Source organism: Oncorhynchus masou, chromosome 2, assembly GCF_036934945.1.
Source record: "Oncorhynchus masou masou isolate Uvic2021 chromosome 2, UVic_Omas_1.1, whole genome shotgun sequence".
In the NCBI taxonomy this organism is placed as follows: domain Eukaryota; kingdom Metazoa; phylum Chordata; class Actinopteri; order Salmoniformes; family Salmonidae; genus Oncorhynchus; species Oncorhynchus masou.
The window spans coordinates 40,825,201-40,837,269 of NC_088213.1; the positions used below are offsets into that span (position 1 = coordinate 40,825,201).

Below are 12,069 nucleotides of genomic sequence, written 5' to 3' on the forward strand. Positions count from 1 at the left end.
TTTTTTACTGTGTGTTGATGTTTACAAACTTGATGATAAAGTGTACACTTTACACAATCCCATGTCTTCTGTGTAGCACATCAAATCAAATCAAATTGTATTAGTCACATGCGCCGAATACAACAGGTGTAGTAGACTTTACAGTGAAATGCTTACTTACGAGCCCCTAACCAACAATGCAGTTTAAAAAAGTTCATTAAAGAGCATCAGTAAAATAACAATAGCGAGACTATATACAGAGGGGTACCGGTACAGAGTCAATGTGCGGGGGGGCACCAGTTAGTTGAGGTAATATTTACATGTAGGTAGAGTTATTAAAGTGACTATGATAACAGAGAGTAGCAGCTGTGTAAAGGTACTCAAATATACATTTGCATGCAATAATTTGCGCATGTTATGAAGGGAGTAGGATCTATAGCAGAGAAAGGGTAAACATTTAAATGTTAGTCTAAGGACATGAGGGGGGTGGTTCACAGTTTGACATTTGTTTACCAGTAGGCAACATACTCAAACACGCCTGACAAGCATGGATTATATATGCAAGCTACTGTATTGTGCAGATAATAAACCGAACAGATTCGATTTAAAAAGTAATACTGTTAGAAGGAGTATTAGCTACTGTATGTTTAATCATTTTTATAATAATACAATTGTCCTCAAAATTCCTTAAGAATATAAAGCTAATAATATACAGTATCTCATGTTACATTGGAAAGTAGCCAGGTTACATGTGCCAAGATCTGAACAAAGAACTCTCTCCCTGGTTAATGGGACCACATGCGAGTCATGTGACTTGGGGAACCCTCCACACTGAACAAACAGAAACTTTGTTTTGAGTAAGATTAAATGACTTTTAGTGTGCACATGTCTCTCTCTACACCCCTCTTCTCTCTCTGTCTTTCTGTCTATGGGCCTGGGTGCTTAATATTGCTCACTACACTATTTCCTGTAAGATATAAAGCCAGGGATCTCAGTGTTCCTGGGGGCATGTGGTAATAGTGCATGGTATTCCGGCTGGGCCAGGCATTTCATCATTAACAGCCCTGCCCAGCCTGGCCTCAGCGTGTTCATTTCAGCCCCACTACCAGCCATATGCAGTTATGATCCATCTGCAAATAGTCTTACTGTCATCATTAAACTTTCTCACAGAACAGTGTGTCATTTCTGAAATGTGCTCATCAGGTAACGTCCTTTATCCTTCTGCCCTTAAAAAGATCCAAATAAGGTCTGACTGCCTGAGTGATTTCCATTAACAATCGATTCTTATATCAGTCATGTTCTACATTTCACAGAAAATACTCATTATCTCAGAAAAGATCATTAAGATTGAGTTTCAGTATTTGGAGCAGTGGTTGACTAATATCATCATGCCTTTCTTTTCAAATGTGCTTGTAGATAGTGGACGGATGTGCATTATTCAGTGTTTGAATGTATTCGACACAGAGGCTCAATGTGAAAGTCGACACCCATCTCCTGTGGTTTTGCATTGCAACAGGCAGGCTTTACTCAAGTATTTTATGTAAATGATGGCTTTGAGAAGAAAGAAAATCCCAGGTTCACCCTGAATCCCTTCTTCGTTGTGTGTATGTCTCCTCTGACTATTTGGGGGAAATTAATATGTTTTACAGCAGCCAATCCACATAATCCCAATGACATAAAAAAAATGCATCCTGGATAATTTAAAGCCATATACTGCCAATGCCCTATTCTTATGAAACATAATCTGGGTTCTGTCAATTTCAGGGAATTTAAGGGTCAAAGTTCTTTAATCCAACTCTCAAATAACCTTTGCATTACTTCACTTAGATTCTAATGAACTACTTTCCCCCTTATAGGAACAGTACTGTCGTTTGTTTTTACTCAGATGTATTTCCCATAGGGGCATGCTGAGCACTGCCTCTTTCTAGTTCACTGAATGGCCACAGTCTCTCGCAAGGACTGAGGTGTCAATAATACAGCACACAGAACCCTTTTCCGAACCAAGAAGAAAGTCTCGTCATTACAGCTCATCATTAACAGCCCTGCATCGCATATTAAAATGCCAGCAGTGTTCCCTCTCAGGTTTCACTCATTGTATGAATAACCAGGATATGATGTAAGCATGTTTCTGTACATTCATACATGTATACAATACAGTTGGGTGAACAAAGAAGAGGCCAGGCAGTTAAAAATGTCTCCAACAGGATTACCCTGTGAGGTTGAAATCTGTTGAGAGTTCCGTGGAAACTGGGATGTGTTCCAGACGGATGAATCGTTAACGGCAGGGCCTTTCCCTTGTGGAGGGAGGCAGAGCAGAGCTGGAGAAATGGCAGCAGCAGCTGTCTCCAGGAGAAATGGGCAGGTTACAAGCAGGTGTCTCAGGGGCCCAGTCCATCCCTCACTGCCTGCTGCAGGGTAACGTATAGAGACATGATAGGGTTGGTAATACACACCATTCACTAGTACTATAGTGTATGTGCAGTAAATCAACAAAGTACAACACACTCTTAAATAAAAAAAACTAACATTTGCTCATCTGACAGTGGTGGTTGTGATTAATCTATTTTAATGACAAAAGAAGTCACATTAAAAAGGATTTGCCTTTGACATTTAAATGACAGGTGTCAAATATTACATATTTAATATAATGTCAACAATAATGAAACAAAATATAAAATAATATGCACTTAAATTAAGATGGTACACAAGCATTATAAATACAAATGTACAAGGCCTTCTCCCAAAGCCCTAAGCATGATACAAAATATATTGAACATTATGTTCCAATGGCATCTAGACTTAAATAAACAGTGTTTACTAGCAGTACAAGCCAATAACATTATAGAAGCCAGTTACAACGCTAGGATGGACCTCCATACTTCAACACATTTATGCCCTTTTTTAATAGAAATTATTTGCATTTGTTACTGACAGCTTTCTTGGTTGACATGGTGATGAATCCTATACCTATACCATATCATCTAATATATATAATATAAAATGTGATTAAAAGATAAATATTCAGATGTCCTACCCACTCCAATTCCATAAGCTTCTCTCTAAAGATAAAAGTTGGTTCCAACATTTCCTCTTGAGCAGAACAGTTGCCTGCTTCCCCATGTTCCCCAACATCTCCATTTTCCCAAGGCTTCGACCAATCCGACAGGGAGTTCTTTGGGTCAGAGTTCATACCCTGTTAAGACCCACTGTGGTGGTCATCCATGGGTCTCTCCACAGTAACAATCTTAGGTTTCACATGTCAATCCCTCACAGCAACTATCTGGTCTGTCTATAGGATCAGTCTTTGGCCCAGGATCTTTCGGTTGATCTCGTCCAATGCCACCGAAAACACAAATGCTTTCTCATCTGAGAGGTTGGCATAGATATCAACTTCTTTCTCAAATTTTTCTGGTAAAAGAAAACACAAACAAAATGAATAAACAACATACCTGGTTAATAGAGAAAAACCGTTGAGAAACAGACATAATTTGCATGTGACAACAAAAACCTTGTGCAATATATTAACATAATTTCTGTCTTCAACAGAGGAACATGCATAATGTTATTTCTCCTCATAGATCAGCCACTAAAGCACAGGCAAAGTCGGGGACATCATGATTTATTCATGAGTGAGAGAAGAGAGCAACCCTCTCTGTAAATCATTCATCCAAACAAATCCCCCAGCTCTGTCCCAATACTGCACTAATTAATCGGCAGCCTTATCTCCTGTGACTGGAAAATACTGAAACGTGACTAAAAGTGTCAGCACAAAACAATGAATAATACAACTTCAACAGTATCTTGGAAACGCTTAATATCTTATAACTGCACCATGTCATTGAGTGTCACTGATAGAGGCTTTTCATTCTTGTATTACCTTTCTCCTCCTCCTGCTTCTTCAGCCCAACTGTCTTTGGCCTGCCCCGCCCTCTCCGGATCTGATCCGATTGGCTGTTAGAGCGGCATCGCCTTCTATTCTCCATGTCATTGGTTGACGGAGAGTTGATCTTCTCTCTGCGAATTCTTTCAGTTCTCCTCCTCTTTGCATCCAACTTGTCTGAATAGACCAGAAAAATAAGTTTTACAATTGTTTTAGCACTATAAAATTGCAATATAGAAATTAAATATGAATGTATAATAATGTATGGCCTTCAAATATGGCACAGTGTCAAATGCATCATACATCCTAAGGACAAATTGTCTTATGCCAATGACTCCTGTTTAAATGTATGTTGCAAAAAGTGTATGGGAAGGGCATATGGTATTAAACATCTTAGCCTCCAATTTTTCTCTCTTCCCACCCCCCCCCCCTCCAACACACCAACTGCCTTAAAATAACAACAGAATAAGAACAGAACAGAAACAAAATAACTCCTGTGATTCCATTGCATATCTAGCATCCTAGGTGTGCTGTTGCCTCAAAACCACTTTAAGTCATGGAATCAGTGGAGTGTTCTGTGGAATGTTCTTATTACCAGAGCAGGAAGTAGGCCTATATTTCACTGGGAGTTTCTGTCTAGTGGCTTTAAAGAAAACCTTCCTCTTCAAGATCGTCAATTAGCACATTTGCTGCTTCCTCAGTGGTGTAGGTAGTGAGTGTGCACTTGGGAGTATTTAGGTTTAAAAATAAGCACGGATTGAAAGCGAAAGATAAAATAGTGATACAAATAGACAAATATTTGGTGCCCAAAAGGGCAACATATCATTGCATAGTTTTTTTGTAACTCTGTAATAATTCCATAGCAATGGTGTTGCTATTAAATTCAATAGAGTGTTTCAAAGTCTGGACAAGGCCTGAAAATATATTTTCTACATCAACCACGTTTCTGCTATGAGAATACACACAACTTCAGAAAATCCCAGGAATTCTAGCCTTAGCAACAGCTTGCCCAAACAGGAACACACTTCCTCTTCAGACTGACAATATTCTCATAAAACTGCAACATAATCAACAGTCTGACAAAACTATTGCATTCCATACTATAACATAGACATCATATCGATAATTTACTACTTCACCTTTTCCAACGCAAAATTCTCATAGTCAAGAACAGCTGATATTTTTAAAAAGGCCATCGAAAAATAACACGGTCTTATATAAATATGTTCCACTAAGGAATCCTGAGTGAGCAAAAAATAAAAATACAACTCTCTGCACTTTTATCCAGAAAAAAATGGTTCTCAGTGCAACCTTGGTCTTCATATTCAACAATAATCATGTTTTAATAGTGTCTGTTTCAAAGTTACAAAAAAAGTACTAAAATTACACAGAGGAGAGGAAAATGATTAACTATTTAAGGAGAGGTGGAAACCAAAACCCATCATTAAAAATCACAGAGCTGAAATTCAAGACACCTTCCTCTTCAAATGGAAGAAGTCTTCATTGCCTTCGAGATACTTATTAACTACAAAACCTCAAAGTTCATTCGGTATCATGTGAAACTAATTACATTGTATCACAAATCGAGAGAAGATGTGAGTAATTCTACTCCCTAAACTGTCTAATACTAAGTGTATAATAAAACCAACGTTCTCACAATGGCATGATGTGTTTAACATTCCATTCATAACTTCAGGCACTGTGGTAGCCTATACAGATGATTTCACCCCTACCCAGATTTTTATTTTTTAAGTACGAACCTACATTTAGCATTCCACTCACTCCATCTTTAAAAATCAAAACAGCCACATTGTATTGATTCACGTTTGCTTCTCATTCTCTAAGGATGAAGAAAAAAAACGTTGCATAAATGTGTCTATTATCAGGTAATAAAGTAGTACTAAGCTATTTAAGTCTATGGGCAGTAGCACATTGATGACATGCACACTGACTAAGCTATTTACTTATGTTCTATCTATCTATCTATCTGATCCTCACACTTTCCATATTTGACAGGATCAAAGCAGCATGAGCTGGCATTTCATAGGTTATATAACAATTCTGTATTCTACCTTATTTTCCTAATCACCTTTTGGAAATGGTTTAATCAAATCCTGTTAGATATCTGTATTCTGAACATGTAACATTTCATGAAAGACAACATGATCTAACTCTACTGCTAAATGTAACTTTTCACAGAGAGTGGTACAGGCTTCCTTATGCTACTGCAGAAGCCTACAAGAGAGAACTGAGGGAACAAGCTTTTCAGTCAGGAATTAAATATACCATCCCCCCACTTCTTGCAGTAGGCTACTCACTCAAGCAAATAGCGATTTAAGCCAGCCACCACTGCACCACTCAAAAATTATACTCTGATCCAACTGAGAACTGGGGAGGAGGGGGCGGGGGCAAATCAATAATGACCAAGGTGAATACAATTCATTACAAAACGGACAATTCAATAATGACCCAGATTAATACAGTTCATTAGCTGAGTTTAGTCATGTATTAATACAACTACATTCTGGTTACTTTATCCCCAATCTCATGTGAATGTATTACAAGCTCATAATAAACAAAAAATACCTAGGTTAATAAACATTGTAAAACTGAGTGTGTGAAGAGAACATCAAAGAAACAATTTTTAGGCTCCTGAATTTTGTGAATTTACCTATTGCTGGTGGTGATCTCTCACCCAGTTTGGCATTTAGAAGCTTTCGACTAATGAATACATAGCCACAGGGACAAGACTTGCAAGCAACTGGAATCTAAAAAAGAAACAGGTTTAAACATGGTTAATATAAAATATTCCTCAAAATTGTAGCAACTGTGTTGATGAATTCCTTTATGAAGCATGGGCTACATTGCAGAAGCTATATAAACTTGTTTAGTATTAATTTGTTTGTTATAGTTAAACAAGGGCGTAGCCAGTGTTAACCCCCATGATAACTATACTGCCCAACAATTTTGAGATATTAGAGGACTGTCCTTTGTAATTCATGGAAAAGTCCTTGGCGCAATCTAGCTGAAACTCGCATCACATATTTTGGACACGTGCCGACAACAGCGGTGACATAAAAACATTCTAATGAATAAAGCGTTTTCAAATTGAATGTAGACTGGTAGCCAACACATTATTTGTGAAAATAAGTCAATGAATCAATGCAGTTTACAGAAATAACAACAAGGAACGATCTAAATGCTCGATCCAAATGTCGCCATTTGGTATAAAATACGATGTATTTGTGTAATATGTTTTTTTTAACAATATATCAAATATCAGCAATGCAGCTACATGTAACGACATTTCAACGCACTATATTGTTCTAAGGCTAGAGTGAGTCTATGATTGGCAAAGTCAGATCAGGATGATAAACCAGTTTCAGTCAGGTTACTGTATTACAGTGTATCAAAAATAAGGAAACGTCTAGCTACATTTGGCGAGCGATAACATTCCGACTCGTTAACCGGATCAACGTGTCGTTGTCAGCAATTACTAGCTGTAGTTGATGTACATTGTAACATAGTGTTTGAGATCTAATGCATATACTAATTTAAGTGATTAGCCTGATATTTGCATTAGATTGTACTATGTTGCTCCAGATCTAGCCTATGTTGCTCCAGATCTTGAATTCATAGGCAACCATATGGGATTGCAGCAACCTACAGTGGCTTTAAATCCCATGCTTGTGAGCAAAAACAACATTATCACGAAGTCAAAATATACCAAAATGAACAATATCTATACATGTTCTCACCTGTTGGTCGCACTCAGGGCATGATTTGGTAGCCATTTTTACTTTCTTAGCTTTATTTACCGACATATTCTGTTTCCTTATCCGATGATTCCTTTGAAAAAAGCCTACTTCAACGCCGTAAAACTTATTTCTGCAATACATGAAGTGCAGCTGATCTTGCTCAGACGGACATAAATGATACAAAAGCAATGACCATGCGCACTGAAGTCAATGAGAGAGAGACTTCATTATGCTTTTCCTTTACTATGACGTGGGGCATGCGCGGAACTCAGCCTAAAAAACAGTAGACTACATACAGTAGACTATAAAAATGTTCAGCAGAATGCTTGCATTTTTATCCTCTCCTACTGAGCATGCGTTACTCTCTCACAGAGTCGGAAAACAGGGCTCAGTTTGGAACCAATGATTTATACATACACTAGTGACTAGATGACCAAAGGGGGCGCTGTGTTGAAGCCACCATGCCTCCATTTTGGCACTCACCCACTGTTGTACAAATATTTTGGGAGCAATAGGAATGCATGTATTAATGCCTACATTCGTTTTTGCCACATGTATACTATAACAGATACCTTAATGCATACTTTTATATTATATTATTTGAGCTAAGCATAAAAAATGAACAAATATCTATTTTTAAATTCCTTAAATAGTTAGATCATTTAGATTACTAATGTTACTGTCCCCAGTAGAACAACAAAAATACTTCAATACATGTAATTTTGTCCTTGAAACATGTGCATTCATTCCTATGGAGGGCTGCTCCTACTGGGGAGTACCAATATGGCCGATCTGTGGCTTCAATGCCTCTCAACGGCCATTACATAGCATTTGCGATCCAGGGTTTATTTACATCATTGGTTGGAACATTCGTGGACTATTTGTTAAACCATATTTAATTACATAAATCAAATGACTATAGCCATCGTAAAATTAAATTTCTGAGAATGCTAGGCCTTCTTGCATTTCATTAGGGCACATATGCACACATATTGTATTCTATCAACCACATGTGTTTTCAGTGGCTTGGGATTTTATTGATACAATAGACATCCAATGTTTAACATAATGTCTTAATTATTGTGGTAGGCCTACATTGCATGTATTGTGTGTCAGTCCATGCTATTGTGATCTATGATGTACATTAAAGATACATGGCATTATAGAAAATATGTCTGAAAAGCAAAGAGGCTTAATGGTACACATGGCTACCATCCCCCATACAAGGCACTATTGGCTGCCAGCAAGTTTGCTCTGTATTACGATCAGTGAGATACAGCTGTAATAATGGTGACTAAGACAAAACATGTATTCAATTTGAAGTCATTTCAACTGAAGTATCACAGTGTACAGTGATGATGAGTAATGGTGTACAAGGTGTACAATTCCCACATTAATATTGCTTGGAAACAAATGCTTCCTGTGGGATAGACTGAAGCTCGACAGTTTTTTTTTGTGTGACCCAGCTAAGTCTCCTTTCTCGTTTGACAGTTTTTGAGTTGTTGTCAGATTAGAATTTGTTTATCATGTACTCACATCTCTGACAAACGTTCCACTAACTTCCTCACTCTCACTTCCTTCGTGCTGCAATGGGCAGGCTCTTGTCCTCCCCCCACAGCTATTTATGCCTCATCAGCCCTTGCCTAATAAATATTCATGACGAGAAAGGTGAAGAAACAGCTGTCATTTTGTGGAGGATGAGTAGGTATCTCAGAAAGTGTGGAGTGAGGCCTAAGAGGGTTTTAGAAATACGCATCAACCAGTGTGTCTTGCGACGGGTATACAGAGATGACCAGTTTACAGAAGAGTATAGAGTGCAGTATAGAGTGCAGTGATGTGTTCTACAATTAGCATTGGTGGAAAATCTGATGGCCGAATGGTAAAGAACATCTTGCCGCGCGAGAGCACCCTTACCTGCCAATCTGTATGGATAGGATGGTCATCTGAATCAGGGTTAGTTTGGCAGATGGGGTGAAAGGGGAGCGATTACGTCACTCCCCTTTCAAAGCCTACAACTTTGATATGTGCTAAGAGAAGGACAGTGTACCGTCTAGCCATACTCCCAAGTACTTGTATGAGGTGACTACCTCAAAATCTGAACCCTCAGAGGTAGTAATCACATGTGGGGAGAGGGCCATTCTTCTTACCAAACCACGTGACCTTTGTTTTGGAGGTGTTCAGAACAAGGTGAAGGGCAGAGAAAGCTTGTTAGACACTAAGAAAGCTTTGTTTTAGAGCATTTAACACAACATCTGGGGAGGGGCCAGCTGAGTAAAAGACTGTATCATCTGCATATAAATGGATGAGAGAGCTTCCTACTGCCTAAGCTATGTTGTTGATGTAAATTGAGAAGCGTGTGGGGCCTAGGATTGAGCCTTGGGGTACACCCTTGGTGACAGGCAGTGGCTGAGACAGCAGATGTCCTGACTTTATATACTGCACTCTTTGAGAGAGGTAGTTAGCAAACCAGGTCAAAGACCCCTCAGAAACACCAATACTACTTGGCCCACAAGAATAGAATAGTCTACCATATCAAAAGGTTGGTCAAGTCAAAAACAAATAGCAGCACAACATTGCTCAAGGGCAATGCTCAAGGGAAATGGTGACATCATTGACAATGTTTAAGATTGCAGTGTTTAAGATTGCAGTGACACATCCATAACCTGAGCGGAAACCAGATTTCATACAAGAGAGAATACAATAGACATCAATAAAGCCAGTCAATTGATTATTGACAAGTTTTTCCAACACTTTTGATAAACAGGGCAAAATGGAAATAGTCCTGTAACAGTTAGGATCAGCTTGAACTTCCCCTTTAAATAGAGGATGAACCGTGGCTGGCTTCCAAGCAATGGGAACCTCTCCAGAGAGGAAAGACAGGTTAAAAAGGTAAGAGATCGGCTTGGCATTGATAGGGGCAGCAACCTTAAAGAAGGGTCTAAACCATCTGACCCACATGTTTTTGGGGGGTCAAGTTTAAGGAGCTCATTTAGCACCTCGGACTCAGTGACCGCCTGCAGGGAGGATTAGTAATAATGGATTAGTAAATAGTTTATTCATAATTTATTAATCATCACTCCCATATTTGTAAATGTTAGTAACCTAGTTATTTACACATTTAAAAACAACTGCCATTTATACATTATATGTTCAATATATTTCCTTTAACATCCTGTGTTGTGTGCTTATTATTTTACTATGGCAATATGTTCTTGGCTATTTTGAGACCTTAACTGACTTGCCTAGTTAAATAAAGGTAAAATAAAAAATAAAAACCATTTATAAAGTATTTATTAAGTATAAATAGCTCACACTTTACATGAGGCCATGCAAAATGGCTATTATTCATGCTTTATTATGTTGAGTTATTATAAAGTGCATGCATACACAGGAGGAGCGGGGGGGTGAGGCCTCAGATTAGCCTCTGCCTGGGGGACTCCAAATCACTAAGTCCGACCCTGCCTAAAGGTTTATTTAACAGAGCAGCATACTGTCTTTAAGGTATTTGAAATGATTAAAGTTTTATAATGTTCTCTGACAATATGCCTAGTTGATGTTTCCTGGATTTGAGTTCAGTATACTTAACACGGTATAAAGGTTGGTAGTGTTGCTGTCTCACCAGAGTGAACCATTCATGAGTAAAAGCTCAGAGTAAAATCTTTCAATCTGATCCAGCCCTGAGTAACACTGAGGACAGCAATCTGGCACTGAGAACCAACATGTCTGACTGATCAATGGGCTTCCATGCATAGCAAGGGAAACTGTAGTCACTAAACATGGTAGACACCTACAGTTGTGTAGGCAACGGCACGCATATTTACATAGAAAAAAGCCTAAATGTCCCTTGTCTGTCACGAATGTTGAATAAAATCATATTTGAACGTACTCTGCCAATTGTCTGTGGCGTTGATGCTTCAGCTGGTTGAAATTTAAGACAGAACATCCATAGGAAAGTATTGTTAAACCGACTTCAAAACACAGGTCTATGTGTGTGGAAATCAAGATGTGTTTGCTCATGACCGAAGGCATGTCCACAAGACGGCAGTATCCAACCATGTGTTGACATGGTTTTGCTCATATGCCAGGTGATAGACATTTCAACTTTAGTACCGGCGCTCTAAAAAGTTTGGTAAACAATCCTTTCCTGTCACAAATTTCAAACAGCTGAAGAACCAACCACACTAACAATCAGTAGATTGAGTTCAAATGTAATTTTACTAAGCATTCTGGTTTGTAAGGAAAATGCCCACAATTTTGCAGTGCTTTGTTTGAGACTGTATACCAACAATCATAAGCAAATAGGGATTCACGAGGAATGTAGAACTCTTTAACCTTTTCTGCAGTGTATATAAAAATGTGACAGTATTATTACACAATTTTATAATGACTGTCTAAAATGTATTCTTATTTTGAGAATTGTATTTCCTTTATTTGAAGAATTTTGAAGAAATT

General features: G+C 38.3%; 1 protein-coding gene across 1 annotated transcript; it reads right to left on the minus strand.

Annotated features, from left to right (window-relative positions):
- Positions 1 to 2,522: 2,522 nt before the first annotated feature.
- Positions 2,523 to 7,739, minus strand: c2h16orf87 (chromosome 2 C16orf87 homolog). The gene is made up of 4 exons (XM_064923824.1): positions 7,618 to 7,739; positions 6,531 to 6,627; positions 3,857 to 4,036; positions 2,523 to 3,387 (listed from the first exon to the last, which is right to left on the minus strand). Exons 1-4 carry the CDS (start codon positions 7,681 to 7,683, stop codon positions 3,269 to 3,271), a joined length of 462 nt encoding a protein of 153 aa, XP_064779896.1. The 5' UTR covers positions 7,684 to 7,739; the 3' UTR covers positions 2,523 to 3,268.
- Positions 7,740 to 12,069: the final 4,330 nt, after the last annotated feature.